This window comes from Bufo gargarizans, chromosome 5 (assembly GCF_014858855.1).
Source record: "Bufo gargarizans isolate SCDJY-AF-19 chromosome 5, ASM1485885v1, whole genome shotgun sequence".
NCBI lineage: Eukaryota > Metazoa > Chordata > Amphibia > Anura > Bufonidae > Bufo > Bufo gargarizans.
In genome coordinates, this window is record NC_058084.1 from 122,160,302 (window position 1) to 122,186,510 (window position 26,209).

At 39.0% G+C, this 26,209-nt stretch overlaps 1 protein-coding gene across 2 annotated transcripts in view; it reads right to left on the reverse strand.

The window, feature by feature from the left end:
* Positions 1–17,733: 17,733 nt before the first annotated feature.
* Positions 17,734–26,209, reverse strand: part of ASXL3 (ASXL transcriptional regulator 3) — a 158,010-nt gene continuing 149,534 nt past the window's right edge. For both annotated transcript variants that reach the window (XM_044293282.1, XM_044293281.1), the window contains one exon: positions 17,734–21,713. In XM_044293282.1, coding sequence (XP_044149217.1) covers positions 18,165–21,713 — 3,549 coding nt within the window. In that variant the 3' untranslated portion in view covers positions 17,734–18,164. The remainder of the gene's footprint in view (positions 21,714–26,209) is intronic.

The window sequence follows — 26,209 nt, forward strand, 5'->3', positions numbered from 1 at the left end:
TGCATGGTTGCAAGTCGCATTCCTGTTCTTGATGTCAGGTTTTGCCCCTAACCGCACACCTGCCAACCTTTCCATACTACACCTAGTATTGACTTCCTCCTGATTACACATCCGAGTTGGATTTTTGCTACCTATATGATCTCATGGTGACCTTGGCTTCAGACCATATCTCCACTCCAGCAGCACTACTGCCCCCAACTCTGAGACGATTTTATGGCCCCAGACCGAGGGATCCACCTGCAGCAAAGAACACATCACTTTGTGAAGGATATCTAAGGAACACCTTGATCTAGCCAGCACCAGATTGCGACTTTAAAGGGAATCTGTCATTAACTTTATGCGGCCCTCACTGAGGGCAGCATAAATTAGTGACAGAAATGCTGATCTCAGCGGTGTGTCACTCATGAGCTAAAAGTAAGTGGTTGCCGAGAAACAGTATCATAATCATTGCAACACAGGCCTTGAAAAGAGTCAAATCCACCTGAGAAGAGTCCTGGTTATTTATAATCTCCTGCTCTCCCCGACCATCTGCTGATGATTGGAAGTTCTCTCCTAGAGAAAAAGGAAGAAAACTTGGTATTAGACTGTCAATCATCGGCACGTGGGCAGGGAGAGCATGAATTCATGAATAACCATGACTCTTCTGAGGTGGTACCGGTGACATCACATAGTCTAGGGAAGGCTGAGAGAAGGCCACAGTGCTACTGCTAGCGCTGGTGCCTTCTCGAACAGCTGATAAGCAGGGGTCCTGGGTGTCTGACTCCCACCGAACAGATAATGATGACCTATCCAGAGGACAGGACATCAGTATAAAGATCTTGTTGTTCAAATACTTTTATTGAAAAGGACAGAGAAAGGGATAATATACAACTTTGAAGCATATCAAGTTACTGTCATGGTACAGCATTGTAGATATACTAACTTTTCAGAATATAATAGATTATGTATATCATACAGGAAGGATAATCATATTTATCATACAGAAGAGGATGATGAAACATAAGACCATACACTTCGTTTAGTATAAAGATCTTGGAAAACCCCTTTAAGTAATATATATTTTTTTTTTTAAAAGGTCAATTTTGTCATCAATTTTCATCTATTATATTATTCAACTGTTAAATAATGTAGCTGTGAAGCTGTACACCATTGTAAGTAAAAGTAAATGAATCACAGTAGGATACATATTTGCAATTAATATGTGCATTTATCTTTTTACACTGCTGTTTTATTAAGTTTAAGAAAAACTAAATAAAATAAAAACAATGAAAAAAAGATTTTTAAATAACAGGGAAACAGACTGAAAAAGTAAGGTCTGTTGGACCATTTTTCCACACTGTTTTTAGCTGCTGTAAACAAGTCTGATCCCCAATTTTGTTAGCAATCCACAATGCTAGAGTCACTATCCATACTGTATGGCAAACCGCATATTCTTTGTATTCACTGTGTAGAAGAGTCGGACAGTATCGCCCAGGTCAGCGGTGTGTAATTTGGTACATTGACTCTGTACCTCATGTTTATTACTAATTACAATAATCCAGTAACAGATTGAGTCAGGTCACAAGGGATCGGTCAGGCTGTGTTGCTATCCTGAATTTTTTTTCACTATCATATGGCATAAATTGTGACCCTGCAGGCTGCTTGTGGTATATTCCCTGATTCAATATCTGCTAAGGAAACAACCAGCACAGGCATGCACATATCACAAGCATGTATTGGACCCAGCATTCCAAATATGTAACCATAAAAATGCACACCGCAGCATAAATATATAGTCATAACATTCTGGAGATATATAAATATATATATATATATATATATATATATATATATATATCCTACAGGTGTAGACAGAAAACCACACACTGATTAACATATAGGAACTCAAACATGGTAACCCAATACCCCTGCAGCAGGAAATAATAGACGGTCAGTACAGTTACAGGCAGGTGTTGCCACCTGTCTTAGCAGCTGGGATATTCTGCTAGACACCGTTTGTTTAATTACATCCAAGCACCATCTGCTATTTAGCTAGTGCCTACCTGAAAGTGACCCTGTTAACCCCTGAAGGACCAATCCTATTTAGCTTTGAGGACCTTTGAGGAACATTTTTTTTCCCCACAAAGCCCCTTAAGCCATTTTTAGCTGTTGACAAGTGATGTACAAACCGGATTCCAAAAAAGTTGGGACACTAAACAAATTGTGAATAAAAACTGAATGCAATGATGTGGAGATGGCAAATGTCAATATCTTATTTGTAATAGAACGTAGATGACAGATCAAACGTTTAATCCGAGTAAATGTATCATTTTAAAGGAAAAATAAGTTGATTCAAATTTTCACGGTGTCAACAAATTCCAAAAAAGTTGGGACAAGTAAGAGGCTGGAAAAAGTAAATTTGAGCATAACGAAGAGCTGGAAGACCAATTAACACTGATTAGGTCAATTGGAAACATGATTGAGTATAAAAAGAGCTTCTCAGAGTGGCAGTGTCTCTCAGAAGCCAAGATGGGTAGAGGATCACCAATTCCCAAAATGTTGCGCAGAAAGATAGTGGAGCAATATCAGAAAGGTGTTACCCAGCGAAAAATTGCAAAGACTTTGCATCTATCATCATCAACTGTGCATAACATCATCCGAAGATTCAGAGAATCTGGAACAATCTCTGTGCGTAAGGGTCAAGGCCGTAAAACCATACCGGATGCCCGTGATCTCCGGGCCCTTAAACGACACTGCACCACAAACAGGAATGCTACTGTAAAGGAAATCACAGAATAGGCTCAGGAATACTTCCAGAAACCATCGTCAGTGAACACAATCCACCGTGCCATCCGCCGTTGCCAGCTGAAACTCTACAGTGCAAAGAAGCCATTTCTAAGCAAGATCCACAACTCAGGGGCGTTTTCACTGGGCCAGGGATCATTTAAAATGGAGTGTGGCAAAATGGAAGACTGTTCTGTGGTCAGACGAGTCACGATTCAAAGTCAAATCTGGGACGCCATGTCATCCGGATCAAAGAGAACAAGGACAACCCAAGTTGTTATCAACGCTCAGTTCAGAAGCCTGCATCTCTGATGGTATGGGGTTGCATGAGTGCGTGTGGCATGGGCAGCTTGCATGTCTGGAAAGGCACCATCAATGCAGAAAAATATATTCAGGTTCTAGAACATATATTCAGGTTCTAGAACAACATATGCTCCCATCCAGACGTCATCTCTTTTCAGGGAAGACCCTGCATTTTTCAACAAGATAATGCCAGACCACATTCTGCATCAATCACAACATCATGGCTGCGTAGGAGAAGGATCTGGGTACTGAAATGGCCAGTCTGCAGTCCAGATCTTTCACCTATAGAGAACATTTGGCGCATCATAAACAGGAAGGTGCAACAAAGAAGGCCCAAGACGACTGAACAGTTAGAGGCCTGTATTAGACAAGAATGGGAGAGCATTCCTATTTCTAAACTTGAGAAACTGGTCTCCTCGGTCCCCAGTCTGTTGAGTGTTGTAAGAAGGGGATATGCCACACAGTGGTGAAAATGGCCTTGTCCCAACTTTTTGGGGATTTGTTGACACCATGAAATTCTGATTCAACATATTTTTCCCTTAAAATGGTCCATTTTCTCAGTTTAAACTTTTGTTCCGTGATTTATGTTCTATTCTGAATAAAATATTAGAAGTTGGCACCTCCACATCATTGCATTCAGTTTTTATTCACGATTTGTATAGTGTCCCAACTTTTTGGGAATCCGGTTTGTATATTTTGTTGGTACAAATATAGTTATGTTTTTATTTTCTCCCTTTCTCCTTTTCTTTTTTTTTTTCCCTTCCCTCTTTCCTTTTTTTTCCCTTCCTCTTCCTTTTCACCCTTTTCTTACCTTCTTTTTCCCTTTTTTTCTTTCTTTCCCTCCCCCTCTTTCTCCTTTTCTCCCTTCTTCCCCTCCCCGAGGGGTCCTCGCTGGTCGCCCGGATAAAAGATAGTCCAGATGGCAAATAGTCCGGATGGTCAGAATGTAGATATCCAGGTGCCTGCTTCAGGCCGAGAAAAAAAATTAATAATCCAGGTCAGTGGAAAAAGACAGCAAGCATGAAGTCCCACCGATCACCAGCAGAGGGCAGATGACAAGCAGACCAGCAAAGCAGCCGATTCCGGGCACACGCCGTGTGCCAGGGCAGGAGAACCGGAGCCAGCGGAGGAAGGAGGCAAAGAATCCCCGGGCCAATCCAAGACCATGGGCAGAGAAGGAGCACGCCGGCAGCAGCCAGGAGCCAGCCAGAAGCAAGCGGAGCGACCAACAACCAAACCAGCAGAGAACCACAGGGATCCAAGCGCTCCACACACAGTGCAGCCGCGGAAGGTGAGACGCAGCGTCGCGCCACTCAACACTCAGGGCATCAGCTGTTCGGTTAGAGCCGGGAGCATGGAGGGAGGAGGCCAACGGGGGGGGGGGGAAGAGCGAGACGCGACGTGTTCACGTCATCACGCCGTCCCCCGTGATTTATGTTCTATTCTGAATAAAATATTAGAAGTTGGCATCTCCACATCATTGCATTCAGTTTTTATTCACGATTTGTATAGTGTCCCAACTTTTTTGGGAATCCGGTTTGTATATTTTGTTGGTACAAATATGGTTATGTTTTTATTTTATTTTTTATCAGTGTTCACTGGTAACCTTAATAGAGAAGATAAAATTATTGCACGAGTCAAGGGATACATAAAATATTGCTAAAGTGAGTCTATAACCAGGAAATTCATAGTTAAACCAGGCACAATGCCTCATAGGGCTAGCTCAGTTGAATGTACTGATACTTTTCACTTAGTGATCCATTTCTTCATTGTTTTTAATAAATAAGCAAATGAGCAGCTAAGTGCACTAAAGTCACGACTAAGTCAATCTGTGCACCCTTTCTCCTCCTACTTCCTCTTCCAGCCCCACCCTCTTTATGATAGACATAGCCAGATGAGATGATTATGCAGGAACCTGGCCCTGCCAATCAAGGAGGTAGTGGCTCCCAGGAAAAGCAGGAGTAGAAAGTTTGCAGAGTGGTTTAGGCCCACCCTTAGTGCACTTAACTGCTCATTTACATATGTATTTTAAGGATCTGAGCAACTTTGACAAAAGCCAAATTGTCATGACCAAAATACTGTGTCAGAGCTCAATATGCTTCTCCATATTTACCGCTTCCAACATATTAACTTAAAAACTTGCTTTTTAACACCTTAATGCTTAATTACGTACATGTACTTGGCCATCTCTGATGCTCCTGTAGAAACGGAGCTGGGGCACACTTTTCCAGCCAACCACTCAGTCCATTTCAGGAGATCGCCACAGGATATGGGTCCTTGTTCTCGTGATCAGTGGGGATCCCAGCAGTAGGCAGTGTCACAGAATCCCATAGACCACAATCGTATTCTATTGCAATCTATGGGATAAGCAATCAGAAGATTGCTTATCCAATTTTACATATAAAATTGGTTTGCTTTTACATATAAGATTGCTTTTCCAATTTTACATATAAAAATAAACAATGCAACTATAAAAAAATAAATATAAATAAAATAAAAATTGTGTGGTGAACGTCGAAATAAAGTTATGGTTTTTGGAATGTGGGGGGGGGGGGGGGAAACAAAAAAATTTGGTCCAGTCCTCAAGGGGTGACTACACTCTCTGACAAAAGAAAAGTAACACACCAAGGAGTTGTTGGAATCTAATTAAACTTTCTGTGTGTGAATGTAATTATAATATACTGTACGTAAGCGATTACAATATTAAAGCAAAAGGATAAGTATATTTGGGAAAAACATACAACTTAAAGAAGGTTCTAGTCCCGTTAAGCCGTCTCTAGCCTGGATACAAAATGAGATATATTTGGGCATGGAGACATATAAGCTCTCTATAGTATGTATATATACAAAGAAATATACAATCCAAAACACCTGCGTGCACGGAAAATGGCTGGCGAGCCTCTATAACGTTAATACTTGAAAACAAGGAATTCCAGCACTTACGATTTTGGTAGCTAAAACTTCGTCTTTTATTCAGGCAGTAGACAAAATGTACAGGACATATACCCACAAGTGTAGCAAACTTGACGCGTTTCGAACAAAAGTTCTTATTCTTAACAATGAACTGTGACTCCTTTGGTGATTTTATACCATTTGAAAAAGCATTGGATCTCCTTCCACCTGGAGGGCGGAGAATGTAGGAGCAGCGAAACACATTAACCCCCTATTTTCCAGAGGAGGCCCAGTTCATGTGTTTTACAATACAAAATTACGCATCTCTATAACCTCACTGGGTTTTACATGATCATAGATATAAAGTGAAAATAACCACAAATAAACACAAGTAAAACAGTGAACATATTTAGAAAGTTGCGATCATATGTCGAAATTGAAAAATTGTAACACTAAATATGCATTGAAAAATTTAGTAACTATGAATTCATATGTGTTGAACAATATAAATTTCGACATAGACCTTTTTATCTCTATTTCTTTTAGGACAGAATGGAACAGAGTTGAATGTTAAAAATTCAGCTGAAGATAAGAGGATAAGAGAATGAATACGAGAATTAAAAATAGAAAAAAAATCGGATTTTCTTCGAATATTTTATCTTAGAAAAATCGGATTTTCTTCGAAAAGGAGTCACAGTTCATTGTTAAGAATATGAACTTTTGTTCGAAACGCGTCAAGTTTGCTACACTTGTGGGTGGATGTCCTGTACATTTTGTCTACTGCCTGAATAAAAGACGAAGTTTTAGCTACCAAAATCGTAAGTGCTGGAATTCCTTGTTTTCAAGTATCAAAGCTCTCTATAGTACCCTGCAGCACATTTGCCTACACATGTTGCATCTGGGCCTGTAGAACCTGCATATTTATAGGTTGCTGAAGCTGGCGTCCTAGCTGGTCCCATAAATGCTTGATTGGTGATAAATCTGTCGACCGGGCAAACCAAGGAAGTGTTGCAATCTGGCAGAGACATTCCAGGGAAACTTTTGCTGTGTGAATGACCATTATCCTACTGAAAAATGCCAGTTGGAAGCCCAGCCATAAGTGGCATCACGTGGCTGCAGATTATCCAACATATATTGTTGAGCTGTTAATGTCCCTCATATTACTACTAGGGGTGACCCACTGTTGTATACAAAGGTTTCTTAGATTATACACCAGGTATTTGTCATTCCACAGCAAAGGCAGGTTTGAAATGCTCACCACAAGGCCTCCATACTCGACCCAACCATCATCATGGGATTTCAAAGAGAATCTGGATTCATCACTAAAGACAATATGGTTCTAGCCCGTAGCAGTCCACGTTTCTCGTTCATGTAACCACTGCAAACTAAGTGCCTGGAATTGGTTTGGGAAGAGATAGGGGTGTGTAATAAAGGTGCCACTTGTGTCTAGATCAAAAATCTGAAACCTTCAGCACTCCATCTTCTGTAAAACTACGACTCCCAGCATGCAAACAAGCCTGGTTGTTCTTATAACTCCTATAAAAGTGAATTGAGCATTCTGGTTGTAGTTTGCCAACAGAGGTTGCTGGACCCTGGTCTAGATGGTGAATAACAAAACTGTGGGAGTTGCTTCTGCTTGTCAATGGCTCAAATGATCATCTATACTATTGCTCTGTCCAGGCCTGCATGCCATATGTGAATGCCCCCATGTAAATACTGCTCTTAGCATCTAGGTCTGAACTAGCTGGATGGTGGGCAATTTGCAGAAACAACCATACTGATTCTCTCAGTCTAATGATGCACCCACTTTAAAAGTCCGTCAACTGGACAAAACGTCTTTAAATGCTTTGTAGAGGCATGTCTAACAGTCAACGATCCCTCACCAAGAGGTACACTACCCACACGGCGCTGGATTTAGACAGATGCAGGCAAATCGGACGTCAATCAAGAGGAGCGGGGCGGGCTAGAAGAACTACATGGATGGCGAAAATGGTCAGTAGACAGAGCCTCTAGGTGGTGAATCGACGCCCACATAGCACCTAGAGGCTCATTAGCATATGGATAAAAGTACGTTTTTTAGGTGAACGGCCGCAGACAGAAGTGAACAAAGAAGACTGTTATCTACTGCTGAATCTGGCACATCGCTAGTGTCAGTCAGCTACATATGGCAACATCTGATGGTAGAAACCCTTTAATCAGTCCACAGGTTAAATAATTCACATATCTTCCTGAGACAAAACTGCATGTTGAATGATGCAGCAATCAAACATTACTATCTGGGTGCATTGTTCTTTTATTTATTTTTTCTGTCAATAAGCAAATATAGCATTCCATGAGGTGTCACTGTCACAAGCTAATGAATGTTATTTAACATATTTTTCGCCCTATAAGATGCACCGTCCCATAAGACACACCTTAGTTTTAAAGGAGAACAAGAAGAAAAAAATATTTTTCATTAGACCTCAGATCAGACCAGCAATCAGACCCCCAATGTTAATCAGACCTCAGCTCACAGCCCCTATCAGACCCCTAATGTTAATAAGACCTCAGATCAGACCCCAATGTGAATGACCCCCATTCAGACCCCAGATAAGAGCCTCATGCCTCTTACCAGCCCCCATTATAAGCCCTCATGCCTCACATCAGCCCCATATGAGCCCCCATGCCTCTCATCAGCCCCATATGAACTCTCATCAGCCTCCATGCCACAGAGAACTTAAAATAAAAAAAACTGTTACCTCTCCTGCTCCGGACGCCACCGCTTCTCAACCACAGTGCTATCCTCTTCATCCTGTCGGATGTGATCCGATGCGCACAACAAGAGGTCACAGAGCGCCCTCACACTATGAGCAGCCACTGCACAGCCGCCAGCAGATGACCAGGAAGGGGCGATTACAGAGCCTTCACCGCTTCCTGGTCCTCCGGTACTAATGAGGGCTTCCATAATGGAAGCGCTCATTAGTATTCAGCCCATAAGATGCAGGGACATTTTTTTGGGGAAAAATACGGTACTTCACCTGTTTTATTGTTTTACTGATCTATCACTGTCCGTTAGGCTGGATTCACATATCCATTTAGTTTTTCCTTATTCTAACCCGTTAGAACAACAGAGAAAAAAAAAAAAAAAAAGATCCTGCATCAGCTTTGGTCATTTTGCATTTATTTTTGTCATTTCCGTCTAAGATCCGTTATTTTAGACGGGAGAAAAAGTCCTGCGAGAGGAAAACTAAATGGTGATGTGAACCTGGCCTTACCGATTACTCTACTATTTAAGCAAATACACAAACAGCCTATATACTCCCATTATCTGTTACCCGTAAAAAGAAGAAACACACGAAAAATTCATATTTTAATTTCTTTATTTTCTTTTGAATATCTGAAGTAGAAGACCTTTCTTTTACCTTGTTGAAGGGGTTGGACAACATTATTTTAGTCCATAAATTAGAGAATTGCGGGCAGTCATTTCTGTAGGCAACAACCGATAAACACAAAAAGCACCTTTCAAAATGCATGATCCCTGAATTCTAAATAAAATACTGTTAAGTTCTAACATTTTCTTTTTTTTTACAAAAATGGAGTTACTCAGTCACAATAGCTGTCAATACCGGTCAGCCTCTTCTGATCACATGAATCCACTAATTGAGTTGTAGTACAACATTTTCTTTGGTAAGAAAACAAGTTTTATGCTACTGACATATCTATGTGCTGATGCTTCTTGACCCCTTCACCTTTGACTCTTACTATGGAAATAAGGCTTTACAGGATTTAGGAACCCAGCTGTCAATCACATCCTTGTTCTTTAGATTTTTACCCCCAGGAATAAATATTACATTGTTGTGAAGGGCTTGCAATGCATTGCCCAGCAAGGCATTGCAGATAGTTCCAGTATCGGGCTGCAGAAAGGAAACTAGCATTCTGTTAGGATTAACTGCACTGCTGTACAATTAGTTTTACAAGGAGGCAATATAACAAAGATGTAAACATTCAGAAATACTGCGGAAATAAAAAATAAAAATAAAAGAACAACCCTGGGTTGGGAAAAAGGCGCAGTTATTGTCCATATTGAGAAGCATTTGTTACTTACATCGATACAAAAAAAAAAAAAAATGGCCAACAAAATAATGGCAACAAAGTAAAACTTTTAGAAGACATAACAGTACAATGATACAGAAAAAAAAGAAACAATTACTATCATATATAGGACACAGCCCAATATGTTGAAACCAAGCAGCTTTTTCTGTATAAGTAATCACAAATTTAATGATATGTTTATTAAATACAAAAATAAAATAACGGGATTGTTTCATTTTTTCAGAAGATGGTTAACAAAAACTTCACATGTGAATGAAAACTTAGAATGGCTGTAAACCAATAACGCAGCATGTTTTCCGGATACCTATACATGCATGTAATTCTCTTATTTTTCTGAGGTGAGACATTTTACATAAACGTAGCCTATTTAAAATCATCAATAAAATTCTAAAGCACCACAAAAAGTATTAACAATAAAGTGGACCTCTCCGCACGAGTCCACAAAATGATTTAGTTCCCTTTAGTTTTCGATGCTTACCAATAACCAAATTACTTACACGCCACACCATTCCATTGGTCAATAAATATAAAAGACAAAAGTTTGTAGCAAACCAAAATAACTACACACGCACACAACATACGAGGGGTGGGGGGAGGAAGATTTTCCATGGAAATTAGTGTAACACCCATGTACAGGAAAAAATAAAAAGACAATCACATAAAGAGGTGAAAGGAACACTTATTAATATAGTTATTTAAATAGGAAAAAAAATTATTTGGAAAAATTCTGTCGAATTTTTAATAAGGTATAAAATAAATAATTAAAATAAAAATCACGTAGTGTCCAAGCTACAAGTTCAGGAGAATTATGTAATGTTTTTCTATTTCCCATATCTTATATCTGTCTCCAATGCACTTTGTGGATACCCTGTCAGAGAAGAAACACAGACTAACATAGATTCGGAAGGTTTAATAAACAAAAATAGGGAATTTGGTGAATATTTCTGATGCCTGCACTGCTGGGGAGAGAACAGGAGAGCAATTACTTTGATAGATCGATATCCTTGGGGACAGTAACATCAGAAGTCAACATGACCACATGATGTCAGCATTGCACACTATATTCAATAAAGTGTTATTCAAAAGTGTTATTCACTGCTGGATTTTTTGCATTTAAATATTGTATCTGTTTTACAGGGTACAACAGGTTAATTGTTATTATTTGTGCTTCTACTATGCAAAACTGACAAAAGTGAAGAATTCTGCATGATCTATTTTTACGGCTATGAGAAAAAAAAAATTCTGCCATAATAACCTGATTTTCGTTTACGCTGGCTCACCAACACTTCCTCTCTCTGGGACAATGTTCACATCTTTTACAAACACAAATAAAACCTGAACTGGGAAAAAAACTCAGTTTCTGAAAGGCATCTGGCATATTTTGAAAATGCTATCCAGCATTGTAAAATCAGGGGTGCCTTCATGCTTTTTGCATCCAAGCGTAATGGATAAAATGCATAAAACACATGTGGATAAAAAGCTACCCTAATGAGAGCCTGACATGCATACCACCACCTAAACATAAAATTTCAGATCATAGAAGGTTCATAAAATACATATTACTTATGTTTATGGCTACATGTAAGGAGCGCCTCTAATTGTCCGTGATAGTACATAGGTACAGATCCTCACATATTTACCAGAACTAAATATACCAAAAATCTTCATGATCCAGATGCCGATAAACATCACAGAGTTGACAAATATTCAGATTAGGAGCAGTGAATAAATATACATGGAAATAATCTTAAAATCTAACTGCCCTCCAAATGTGAGCATCACTGAGGACATATACCTCTGATTGGTAAGAAGGGTGGTAACGTGAAAAAAAAAATTATTCCTGTATCTCCCCTTTTGGGGTAATTGGAGGCTGTACTGGGGGAGAGATGACAGGATAAGGATGTGATCATTCATCCTGTCATTCAGAGCTTTACCTCTCCTACTTCTCTCCTAAAGGAACATAGAATTAAGAAGGTAAACTTTCCGAGTTGCCCCCCCACTTCAAAGCAGTGCTGCACCATAATATTACACCCAGAATAATAAGCAAGGTATTATTTCAAAGCGAAGATTTGTGATCTTTAGTTCATATAGTCTAGCTGCAGCAAGTGTTCACATTGATGATGTACTACATACACCCTTGGCAGTGAAAGGGTTATAAGATTTCAACAGCAGCATTAAATACATATTGGTACTGAAATTTCTGAATCATTGACTGGCAGTGATTCCATAATGTTTTCACAGATTTCTTAAAATTCCAATATTAGTGGGCCAATCTCCTTTACATGGTCACTCTTCAAAAGGGTAGATTGTACGTATTGATAAAACAGGTTACAAGGGAAACTAGACAACGTTTTATGTAGCATTCTCTTTTTTGCTACATATTAAAACTGAATAAGCACTGAATAATTAAATGTCGTTAAAAAAAAGAAAGTTATTGAACATACGCATTTTCATGCCTAAGATTCCACAGTTGGAAACTAGAGGGACAAAAAGCTAATTCTAAGCAAAGGAACTCCGTGATCAGGCACCCAACAGTGTTTCTATGCAAAATATAGCTAGAAAACCATGAACAAAACAAAAAGGCGGGCCAATATTTCCTCCAAGTGTATGACAGGTAGAGCCATAATACATTCACGTACAGGTGAGCAGATAAAGCAGTTAAATGTTCAAAACCGCAAATTAAAACACATGATCAATGTATTAAAACCCCAATGAGTATGACATTGTGCAATTTAATTTATATATAATTCCCCACAATCTTCACATCATCTCTTCTTCAGTTTGCTTTCCTTGAAATGGTTTCCAGTATTAAGCTTAATTGTGTATTCCAGGCTTATAGAAAAAACACGTTCCGGTGTCTAAATGTTCAATGGATGATGCCACCATAAATCAAGAGTACTTATTTTTCATTTTCATTGTCTTGCCCAGTTCTGTGATAAACATTTGTTTTAATGCCACTAGGGCTTGCTACGAATGAGAAAACCACTGAGAAGGACTATGGTTCCTATGATATCTCTTTCCTGTCACAAGCATTGTAACTAATTTTGGCTGCCTACATGACAGTGGTGGCGTGGTGGTGGGATAGTAGAGCCAGGTAGCAGTGGAAATTAAAAGGCATGTAATCTGTGAGGTCCCCTAAACCAGGGACAGGGGATATACCCACATGCTCAGTATAGGGCTATATGGTCATGTTATTGCACACAAGACTAATTTACAGGAGCATCTCTGTTACAGACACTACATTATTAGTAGCTCTAGTAGACCATGCTCCACAATGAACATTTATGGACACACTCATTCCCGATCATTGCACCCTCATTAGCTGCATCAGGGATGCATGGAGAGGATTGTTACTAGAATTGTTTGTACCCATACATATTCTTCATTTGTCAGTAGCATGTCCCAGTTTACAGTTGTGTTGTGTTGTCCAATACCCAGCACCCCCATGATCATCTGTTCTCAGCTGACAGTCAGTATCAGAAATAACACAGTGGACCAAGAAGACATTGTGTAAGTAGTGTCGGGTTTCTAAGGATAGGTCATCAATAACTAGAGCCCAGACAACCCCTTTAAGCAACTAATCATACTCCTTGTAAATGACTGCACATTTCTAAATCTTGGAAAACCCATCTCTGACATATGGGGAGACCCCAGCTGTATGTATGCAGTGATTGGATAACACATACAAAAGTTCTGTAAGTCACCAAACCGGGAATTTAAACAAGGTTTGACAGGTGATGGTGTGTAATGGAAGCCCGTGAGCATTGTTTTAATCATTTTGGGGGTTATTTTTAATGGATGGAAGACACCTTTTATTTACATAGAACTGGACACCTTTAAAACCCTATCTCTTCTATAGCATTACACCGCATCATCATTTAGATGACAAAAGCATTATTAGATGTCAGACAGTCTCCCTAATTGTTTTCTGAGTTGTAAGTTTATTTCCAATTAAAACGTATTACTCCTAGTGCAGGGCCTGAGATGGTGGATCATGAGCGTTCCTTGAAAAAAAATCACTCCCACAATTGTATTGAAAGTAATCTTTTTACTCCCTTCTAGTCCTCAGCTGTCTTATATGACCAACACTTCGATCTCCAACTGATACAGCGTCTTATGTGTTTCACTATGTATTCCTGTGAGAGGTTCAATGTCAATCTCAAAGGAATGAATGGAAGGACTTACTTCCTGTCTATGTAGAAGATGCTGGGTGAGTTGGCTGAGGATCAGAAGGGAGTGGATACCTTACACTACAGCTACTGGTATAAGATTACTTTCACTACAATATACATTATTGTACCTTTATAATTGGCCAGAGAATAAAAATTCTTGTGAGAGTGCTTCATTAAATATTGTAATCCTATTGATGTCTCAACTATTGAAAAAAATGCTTCAACTATTTATTGACCCAAAATATGAAGCTACTTTACTTAGTAAATAGTCTTAGCATAAAGTAATTCAATCTCTTACTGTCCTGTGGACAGCTCATATGTAAATGGATGTGTCTCCATGGTTACAAGCTACAAACAACTGTGTGCTGTTTTATCCTGCAGACATATGTTATGCCCTTCACTCTACCTCCATGTCTTGCTTACCTACAGATGGAAAAACCTATAGGATACAACTACACACATGGTTTGTTGTAGACTGTAACCTTGTAGATGAAGATCTGCATAGAAGCTGTATACACAACGTATAAATGACATGATTGCTTAATGAAGACTATGAGCAGTGTAGGAATATATTCAGTAAAACTTGTAATTTATACATTTATATCTCTGCTTTTTCTGACTTCATTGTTCACAAGGTGTTATTAGTGACTGTACATTTCTGTATATACAAACTTACACAGAGAATGCTATTAATCACTGATAACACATTCCCCGTGAACAATGAAGTCAGAAAAAGCAGAGATATGAATATAAAAAAAATTCAAGTTTTACTGAATATATTCCCACAACTATATATCAATCTGCTCAGCTCCTCCTTCTCTATAACATGCGGCCTGCAGATTGCACTGCATTTTGCAGTGACAAGTTCTCTTTAAAGGCTGTGGACACTTTTGGGAGCATATTTTAAATAGCATTTTACTGATTTTGGGCCAAAATCTTTTTTTTCTATTGATCTTTATAAAAAAATACAAGGGGTAAAAAATCTATGTGTTTGCAAGCTGTCATAGTCTGTTTCTTTGAATCCTGTTATCTGACAGCTCATGTGTGTCTCTTATGTCTGATCGCCTGACATCATAAACACTCATTAAAGCTCAATCCTGATTAAACTAATAAGAATATGGCTTAAATAGGTGTTTATGAGGTAATGAGATCAGAGCTACAAATGAGCCATTAGATGACAGGATTCTAAAAAAACACAAAGTGACAGCTTGCAAATAGATTGATTGTTAACCCTTATATCTCAGTAGGCTGAGCATTTTTAATAAAGACATTTAAAAAATTTAGCAAAAAAAAGAGTAAAATGCTGCCCCAAAGTTGTCCAAAGCCCTTAAGTATCACATTAAGACATAGACATATGACACATTTTAATTTATTTTTCTTTTATACTTTCATACCCAATTATCAATCTGGCATCTTTATAAAAATTGTCAATCATATGCAAGTATTAATATATGCTAGAACGAATCACATCCAGAAACATAACTGAAACACTCGTGGCCAACAGACAATCATAGAGGTATTGGGAAATTTAACTAAACTTCAGATGTGTCCTCACTTAACTCAATATATTCCGAGATGTGTGGCGTGAGATGAAAGGAAAAAAAAAACAAATACAGTAATTCAAATGAATGCCATCGGGCGGTCATCTGTCACCATAGACTTTTATGTTAAATAAAATGTATATGTTTAACACGACCATATTTTTGGTCTGCACCCGATTGGATGCGGACCCATTCATTTTAATGTGGCTGTCCGCATCCGTATGTCTATTCCATGGCTCCACAAAAAAGATAGAACATGTCCTATTTGCATCCATTTTGCAGATGAGAATAGTTATTTGTATTTTTTCCTTATACGTGTTTTGTGGATAAAAAAAATAAAAAAAACATACGGTTGTGTGAATGCAACCTAAGGTATACTGTATACTTTAATGGATGGCTGTGATGGTTGCCTCAGATAACATATGTTGACAATGGACTCTCATGTAACGTTTATGCCTTTTTTTAACTGGATGGTGCAAAATTGTATCCACTTCGTATTCTGAGAAACTGCAGTTGGTGCCACTTAGGCGTCATGCACATAAAAAAAAAAAATCTGCATTTGATCCACATCTTTTGCAGACTGGATGCAATAAAATGCAGACAGCGAACCGTGTGCTGTCCATGTGTCCTTCCTGCAAAAAGCTAGAACGTGGACTATTTTTGTCTGTTTTGCAGACAAGAATAGGCATTTTGATAACGGAGCCTACAGAAAATGCGGGATGCTCACAGACGGTATTCTGAATGTGGAATACATACGGTCGTGTGCATGAGGCCCTAGTGTGTGCCCTAGTTCATGCATCAGTTGATCTACCATGTGCTTTAACTATACATAATAAACTTTGACTCTCCATACAAGAAACCCTTAAGTAGGGAGGGCTCCATAGAAACTGTGCCTAATTGGTATGGATACTGTCTCTAATTAGCCATCAATGCCAGTTATAGACATTATCCATGGCTCCTCCCCAACTTAGGGTTACAGTTTGGTCAGGGGGAAAGGTAAAGTCTAGGATGTTCAGTAAACCACACTCACAATATAAACTGAGCCATGCTTATTGTGGTGTAGCGCCCTAAAAGTCTTAATAAAATTTAAGAAACGTAAAAGGCAGACATAACTTCTGAAATCATAAATAACGATATATCCTAACAAATAAAATTAACCAAATATCGTCTCGTAATGTTTTACAGAATGTAGCATGTTCCTGCAAGTTCTTAGGCTAGGTTTATATATGAAAGCCACCTAGAATACTAGGAATACAGCATATGGAAACCGTTTTCAGGAGTGTGACAATAAGGAAAAGAAATGTAAACTAGTATCCCTGGGAAAAGATTATTACATTACAAAAACCTCTAGTTGTCACCCTACAAGATGGTGCACAGTTGCTTGACTCACATGAAACTTGGTACCATTGCTTTCTTCAGAAACCATCCTCTTGGGGTTAATATATAACCAATAAGTAATTTACCAATTTAGTAAGGGCCCATCTACATCGACATAATATCAGGACAATGCAAACGCAAGTTTGCAATAACTAGCCTATGTAAATGTGCCACCAATCAACCAAAACGTTCAATTTTTTAGTGATTCGCTGTTTATGTGGCACATAGAGTCGTTTGTCCTCTGTAAAGAGAAATGTGCTGCTGAGAAACAATGAACGTGTATGAACGATCGCAGGAACGATCATACATTGGGGGTTGCTGCAGACAAATTACACTTTACAGAGCGGACAATGTTCATTCCTGATCACATAGGTCAGCTCCATACAACCTAATAGACTATTGTCCTCACTCTGTTCACTGATGACTTCTATAGTAGCAATAGCATTGCTAGGTGACTGAAATTACACTTGCAATGCAGGCGAATATTAGTCACTATTTATTTGACAACTGTTGGTAGTGTCAACTGCTAATCCTCCATCTAAAAAAACCTCTCCCTGTGAAGTAGACAACAGCTGGCTTAATTTAAATCTTACCCTAGGATGCCTTACATGGGGAAAGGGAAAAGGGGGGGGGGGGGGAATACTCGCTAAACAAGTACCACACAGACCCTTTCAATCAGGTTGATAACCATCAAATGATCACAGAAGAGCTAATGCAAATTCCAGAAGAAAAAAAACAAAAAAAAAAACTGGTCAGGTGCTTTGCATCGAAAAACAGGGCAAAAGCTTCACCTCAGTAAAACAAATCTAAATAAATTAAAAGGGTGACAAGAGGTTGAGATCTATTTCTTCAGCAGAAATCTGTCTCATCTACAGAGTTGTAGAATGAAATGTAACACTGACAACGTAATATTTTTTATAAAAAAATAAAAGAAAAAGAAAATGAGAAAAGCACATGAAACGACGAAACGTTCCTGCTGAAGATGTGTAGGCTTTAAAGGGACACTGCGTCTTTGATTCCGTCTCTATCGAACAACTAAACAAGCTACACATAATTTTGAAGGGCCTATGCAGTCATCATGACAAAAGGCTCCACAGCCTTTGCACACAATCATGGCTTTCAGCCTGCAAGAACACTTCAGTTCCAGTTCATCTGCACTGCTGCTGTCGGCATATTTCTGTGCAGGGATTGGAGCGTTCTGGCCGAGTCCCGAGGAAGGCTTAGAATTACTCCCTAAAATTCCAATGGATTTTTCTATAGCAGATGCTGCTCTTTTGAAGCTTGTGCTACCAAAGTGAATTGCTGGATAACTCCCACATTGTTGCTGCTGCTGCTGTTGCGGCGGCAGCTGCTGTGTTTGTGTTTTCTGTGCAGCTAGCGGAGTAAAAGGCTTTTGTGGCTCGGAAAGTAAATAGGAAGAAAAATCTGCATTTTTCAAGGCGAATGTTTTTAACTGTTCTTTGACTTCACTCTGCTCGTAGGAAGCTTGTTTCATGGTCAGTTCACAGCTGTTGTTTAAACCGTCCTCAAAAGAGATGGGCTCAGTCTTTATATTGCTACAGATGCTCGTAGGCTGAGGCCAACTAAGTCTTTTAGTGGTTTCCATAGTAACTGCTGGCTGTTTTTGATCAGAAGGGACTTCTGAATTAGATAAGGAAGGATGCACTAAAAATTTATGTTGCAGAGTCTGTTGGGCATTGCTGAGGTCATCGCCTTCTTTAATATGAACATTTGGGGAGTACGCATTGCCCATTCGATGAGAAAGATTTGGAACATTTGTCTCAGCTAAAACCTTCTGCTCTGGGTGCCTATTGAAAGGATAAGCATTGTTAGCCGGCTGGACTTTTACCGAGCCTGGTGACATATAGATTGCAGGACCTTGACCTCTCTGAGCCATGGGCATTTGGTAGTAGTGTTGCCTATGTGAGGTACCAGCTTCTGGGTGATAGCTGCCATTTTTATCAACATTAAATACATTTTGTTGGAAGCTACAGGAAGGCAGTGGCCTCTTTTGCTGCTTAATTTCTGGACTGTGTGTAACCCTGGCTTGAACCATATGCTTGTTCATCCACTCTTGCTTAAAATTTTGCCCTGGACCCAATGGGTTCATATTAGAACCCATCATGCAAGATGACAAATTTGTATCTGTGTCCATCGAAAGCTTTCCTGACTCACACTTGATCTGGGCATGTTCACCCATAGTCCTAGCCATCCTTTTCTTAGGATGGTTTTCACGTTTTCTCACTTGCAAAGGGTTTCCCAGTGGATAGATCTTGCCATCAGGGGTAGGGGAGCGTGAGGTGTTTTCAGACACCATTCTTTCTGATGCAGTTTTATACACCGAGGTAGCCTGCAAAGGGAGTCGACTAATTTCTAACTTTGCACCTAGTCTGGGTTGAGGCAGAACTTTTTCTAAAGGTAGGTTGCCTTGAAGCAGCTGTGTAACTAAGGGATTGTTTGCTTCAACAGAGGAGAGTCGACAGCTAGCATTGCCTGCATTCGTAACCCTTTTTAAAGTGTCTGTAGTCAATGACAATGGTTCTTCTCTGGCAACATTGTGTGATGGTTTGGCTGTTGGCAAACTTATATCCAAGTCACATCCTTGTTGTGTAGCGTTCTGGCCTGAAAATCCTTCGGAATCAATCCCAAAACATTTACCAGATTCGTTTCGTTCTGATTTGATCGGAATGGAGTTTGCCACAGGGCTACGGGCATTCATTTTTGACATGTGTGGGTAACTCCCAGGTTCACGTTTAATATTATCTACAATATTTTCATCAGAATACTCTGTGTGCTTAGACACACCCAAATGGTTAACAATGGTTTTGTCAGTGTTCATTTGTTCTTTGTCACTCCAACATATTCTGTTATTAGAAATATACTCCGAATTGGGAACATTATCTGGTCCACACTTGAATGAAGGTGTGCTATGTAGCTGCTCATTAAAATTTTGTTGGCAAGAAACGGAGTCACTTCGTTTCCCTTGTTGCAAGTAAGTTGCTTCCAAAAGCCCAGCGCAAGGTGTACTTTTGTGTCTGTCGTCTCTGTTTAACCGATTTACAATGTTTGAGTTGGACATGTGCTCCACACTCTCATTGAGAAGGTTTTCCTGTCTACTAATTACAGATACTTGAGGACATGTTATATTTTGAATAGAGGGTTCAGACTTTCCAAACCTATTCTGACAATCAGCATTTTCTGCATTTTCACTATTGAAAGGGAAAGTGGAGTTTGGCGTTGTACAGTGATCAACAATCACTTTACATGGAATAGATCTATTTGTCTGTATTAAAGCAGTAGGCAGTGTTTTATTCTGCAGTCCTATTAAATTACTGGTACAGTTTTTATCTACATTATCATGATGTATCTTTGCAAGTGAAGGATCAGTACTTATTGATGATCTTCTGGTGCTGGGGTACACTGGAACAGAAGACCTTCTGGGCGAATCTCCTTCGCTTTCCTCATGGTTTGATATTCTCTGGACAGAAGGACACATGTCTACGGGATTATCTTCGCTACACGTGGTAGCAGCTAATTTATCAGGGTGCCTGGTGTTCGGACCATAGGAGGCAGTTAGTGAATTAACCAATGAATTGGAAAGATGAGAATTTGGCAGACTACACCCAATGGATGAGATTGGCACAGTGGTGTAAGGATTAACAATGCTAGTTGTTACTGGCATTCGTTTGTCATCAACAGAGTCAGATGCAGTGGAGTTTACAACAGAGGCATGACTACTAGGGTCATCAGTGCATTTTGGTGCAACAGCTATAAAAGGAATGTCAGTCTCCTTATTGGGGTTTAGCATATTATAATTACAGACAGATGACGTAGGGTTTTCACTCTCAACAGACATCAGGACAGCAGATTTTTCAAGTGCATTCCTAAAGGTGGTATCAGCAGAGGAGCAGACAGACACTGAACTTATAGCTTTATTATATTGCATTGGCACGCTGCAATCTTCAATGGAGGTAGATGTAACAGTTTTGTCGCTGGAATGTGGCACGTGAATATTTTCAATAGAGCTGTGTACTGATGCGTCAGAGTCAGTTTCTGATGATGCTGAAGAGCTGAGGGATTTTTGTGATGGGGAAGGCAAGTCGCGATGGAGTGAGGACTTGCTGCTAGGAGATTTGCAGTTTGGATTCATAATGATAACACCAGTTGAACCTTCCAGTTTTGCATCAGAAGTTGTTGGCACTTCAATTTCTGGAAGACCCTCTTTTGTTTTTCCATCTCTACTAATCTGTTGTGTGCTGACTCTCGCTTGGTGCTTAGCAAACATCTTTGCTTTTGTCTGCTCCTTGATATGGGCCAACGTTCTAGTCTTACTGCTTTCTGAAGGACTACCAACTCCCCCAGAAACTATGCTGGCCGCCGCCGCTACAGCGGCGGCAGCAGCAGCTTCTCTTTGTGCTCTGGCTTGTTGGGCTCTCGCCTTAATGTCTGCAAGAGTTCTAGCTCCAGTGTTCCTTCCACTACTAACAGATGTACTAGAAGATATCTTAGATTCAAGCTTGGGAGCAGGTTGGCTTTTGATGATGAATGGAGGTCCAATCTTTGATAGCTGGATCTAGAAAGAACATAATAATAAAGTGTTATTAAAACATAAATAAGGCAACTACTGCATATACTTAACAAAAAAAGACCAAACAGGCCATGCATTAATAACACCTAAATCACGGATGTACAGTACACTGTGGTTGAGCACTACCTGCATCTATTATGGTAACCAAGGTACCAGCTCAAAAACTGCAAACAACCTACAAAGAAGAAACAAGCCCAAAACAGAACCCATAAAATATAATAAAGCTTTATTGTGTATAGAAATAACCCCCAGACGAAGGTATGCCAAAACGCGGATTGGGGTAGCGCCCACCATTGACCACAATTGCAAATGGGTAAGTTTGAATATTGGTATTCGTTTTTTATACTCTGATCTGGAAACAATTATTACTATTTAATCCTAGCACTATTTGTAGTTATGTTGTTTACAGGGTACTATCCGAGTGGGTGTAGTCCAGGCCATACATTATAATACACACCTTTCCATATTCACTCCAATTTGTAAATTATGTGGTCTCTGGGGGATGCTATTTCTGCCACCTGTCCTTGCATCATGTGATTTTTAATAAAAAAATGTTTATGTTATTTGTATACACAATAAAGCTTTACTATATTTTAGGGGTACTGTTTTGGGCTCGTGTCTTCTTTGTAGGTTGTTTACTGCATACACTTGTATAAGTCTTTGATTGCTTTGATAGAAGTTGTCTTACCATCTTTATCTAGTACAAATGATTATAGCTATCAGGATACATATACCTTACATAATTGGCTTACCATTTTCACAATCTTTAATTAGTAAAATTACAAATTAGTCTACATATAAACAAATGATATACAAAGAAGGTTAATTGGGGATGGTCATACCAGGAAAGGTGCATGACACAGTGCCATGGACCTAACTATCTGTCCATGACCCCAACCAGTGCTTTCCATTATGGAGTAACTGCCCTAACACAGGTGGGCTGCACAAAGATAACCCTATTCAGATCTTATTTTCATCAAAATGAGAGATGTACAATTATTGGCTGCACATCTCCCTGTGTAATCAAGAAAAAGTCATAAATCAACATAACTGAATATGGGAGGAATAAATGCTATCTCAATCGTTCCTCCCCATTCACTTTGTAATAGGCTGATGCAAACAAGAGCTGATCAACATTACTTTTGTGGCCCCTTGAAATAAAGAAATGTGACAATGCTCCTCCAGACAAAAAAAAGGCTGTGCACCACTGATGTAAAAGACTGGGGAAAGCAGGACAAACACACTTTATTCAGGAGTAGCGTAGTTATGAACATTTATCCTACCAGATTCTCCTCTTTGAGTGCGCTGGAGGCAGAGCTTTCCTGTGAAGTGTTCTCTGCACTAAATCGCTTCATAGCCACTCCCCTCTGCTCTGAGTGACAGCTATCATATCCACACAGGAGACCACTACAGCTGTCAGGCAGAGCAAAGGGGATCGGCTGTGAAGTAGCTCAATGTAGAAAGCAGAGATCACTTAATGGGGAAGCACAGCCTTCAGTGCACTTAACGTCTTCAGGACACAGCCTAGTTTTGCAAATCTGACATGTATCACTTTATGTGCTAATAACTTTGGAATGCGGTTACCTATCCAAGTGATTCTGAAAAAAAAATTTTTTTTCATGACACATTGTACTTCACGTTACTGGTAAATTTGAATTGATATAATTTACCATTATTTATAAAGAAGAAAAAAATTGAAAATTTACAGAAAATTTCACAATTTTCTACATTTGGATTTTGCTTTTAAGACAAGAGACTCATAGAATATGATTACAATCACCATATGCCTATTTTATGTTGGCATCATTTTGAAAATGTCATTTTATTTTCTTAGGATGTTAAAAGGTTTAGAATTGAGAAGTAATTTTTCAGATTTTCAAGAAAATTTCCAGAACCAACTTTTAAGGAGCAATTCAATTCTGGTAACTTTAAGGGGCTTACATAATAGAAAGCATCCATCAATTATGAAACTTTAGAAATGACACCCCTCAAATTATAAAAAAAAATAAAAAATTCTAGAAACTAGGTTTTCCATAGGAATGGGGGTGAAAATGAAAATGTCATTGTTTTGCAGATCTAGTTTAACCCCTTCAAGCGACAGCCAGTTTGGACCAAATGCCAGAGACCCATTTTTCAAATCTGACATGTCAGTTTATGTGGTAATAACTTTGGAATGCCTTTACTTATCCAAGCCATTCTCAGACTATTTTTCCGTGACACATCATACTTTATGTTAGTGGTGAATTTTAGTTGATACATTTTATCTTTATGCATGAAAAAATCCACAATTTGCAGAAAATTCGGATAATAAGCTATATTCAAAATTAGAATTTCTCTGCTTTTAAGACGGATAGTGATGCTTCACAAAATAGTTATTACTTTACATTCTCCATATGTCTACTTTATGTTGGCATCATTTTTTAAATGTCATTTTATTTTTTCAGGATGTTAGAATGCTTAGAAGTTTAGAAGCAAGTTACATTTTTTTTTTCCAAACACCACTTTTTTTAAGCACCAGTTCAGGTCTGAAGTCACTTTGTGGGACTCACATAGTAGAAACCACCCATAAATGACCCAATTTTAGAAACTACACTCATTTAGGTGGTCCACAAGAATTAAAGCAAATTGGAAGAGAAATGTTAAAATTTCATTTTTTTGTTCAGATTTTTAAATCCAATTTTTTTTCAAATCTGCAGTTTACAGAAACACTGCAAATGTGGTTGTAACCTGCAGTATGGACGCATGGCAGGGTGCGGAGGGAAAGGAGCGCCATATGGTTAACGGAGGGCAGATTTTGCTGGTATTGTTTTCAGGTGCCATGTCAAAATTGAAGAGACCCTGAGGTACCCCTAGAAAGAAAACCCCAAAAAGTTACCCCATTTTGGAAACTACTCTCCTCAAGGAATAAATCTAGCGGTGAAAATTTTGAAACGCATGGCTGTAAAAATGAAAAATTTACTTTTATTTCCAATATAAAGTTGCTTTAGCCTCACATTTTTCATTTTCACAAGGGGTAACAGGAAAAAATGCACCCCACAATTTGTTATGCATTTTTTCCAGAATACAGGAACACCAAGAGCGGCATCTGGATTTTCTAACATGTAATTTGCTGAAATTAGTTTAGGGCCCATAACATTTATATTTTTTTACCAATGTAGCTGTGTGATGGCTTGTTTTTTGCAGGACGGGCTATAGTTTTTATTGATATCCTTTTTGTTTACATACTTTTTTATCATTTTTTGTGGAGGTGAAGTGGGCAAAAACGGCAATTCTGTCAGTGTTTTTTCTTTTTATGGGGTTCCTCTTGTGGTAAATATTGTATGATTATTTTATTCTGTGGGTTGATATGGTTATGGTGATACCAAATTTACACTGGCAATCAAAATTAGAGAACAATTTATGAACACTTGATTTTTTCAGAAATAACGCAATCTACATTGATCATCATTTGAAGGATTTTTTTTGTAAGGGGAACACCATGCCATTAGAATAGTGTTTTCCAAAATAACCAAAGTATATTAACATAAAACCTTTATTTTTTAAAACACCTGATGATCATAATTAGAGAACAGCAATGACTGTAGCACAGAGAAAGATTCTAACAAAATTTTCTGAAGGTTACAACAGTCACCAATCAATAGGAAGTGTACAGGCCCTTGCTTTGAATGACTTCAGCACATCTGCGGCTACAGGACATCACTAGTCTCTCACACTGCTCTGGTGTGATTTCTTTCCACTCTTCTTCCAGTGTCTTCATCATTTCTGTGACTGTTGTGGGTTTCTTGACCATAACTTTGTCACCAAGGATTTTCCAGAGGTTTTCTATTGGGTTTAGATCAGGACTCTGGGTTGGCCATTTCATTGTTTCAATGTTCTCAGTTTCAAGGAACTTCTTTACCCCTTTTGCTGTGTGACAGGGGCATTGTTCTGCATGAAAATTGCTGACTGATTAAGTGATTAATGCAAGGAAGGAACCATGTGTTGTCGAAGAAGGTTCCGATACACACTTGCATTCTCTCTGCCATGTAGATGTATGAGAGGTCCAACTCCTGCTGCAGAAAACATTCCCCAAACCATGACACTTCCTCCTCCACCTTTCACTGACAACTTGACACACTTTGGGTTCAGTCTTTCCCCAGTTTGTCGACGAACATAATGTTTCCCATCAGACCCAAATAAATTAAACTTGCTTTCATCACTAAAATGAACTCTGGACCACCTCTCCTCTGTTCACACAACATCCTCCTCAGCAAAGGTGAGTCTAGCCTTTTGATTCTTTCTGCTAATGAGAGCTTTGGTCACTGCAGAGTGGGCTTTCAGTCCAAATGCTCTTAAACGCCGAGACACTGTATGACGAGACAGATCCTTACCCTGTTCAGTGCAGAACTGGTGAGCAATTCCAGCAGCAGTGTTGAAATGATTACCCATGGAGATTCTCCACATTATCCTGTCCTCTCTTGCATTTGTCTTTCGAGGGCGAT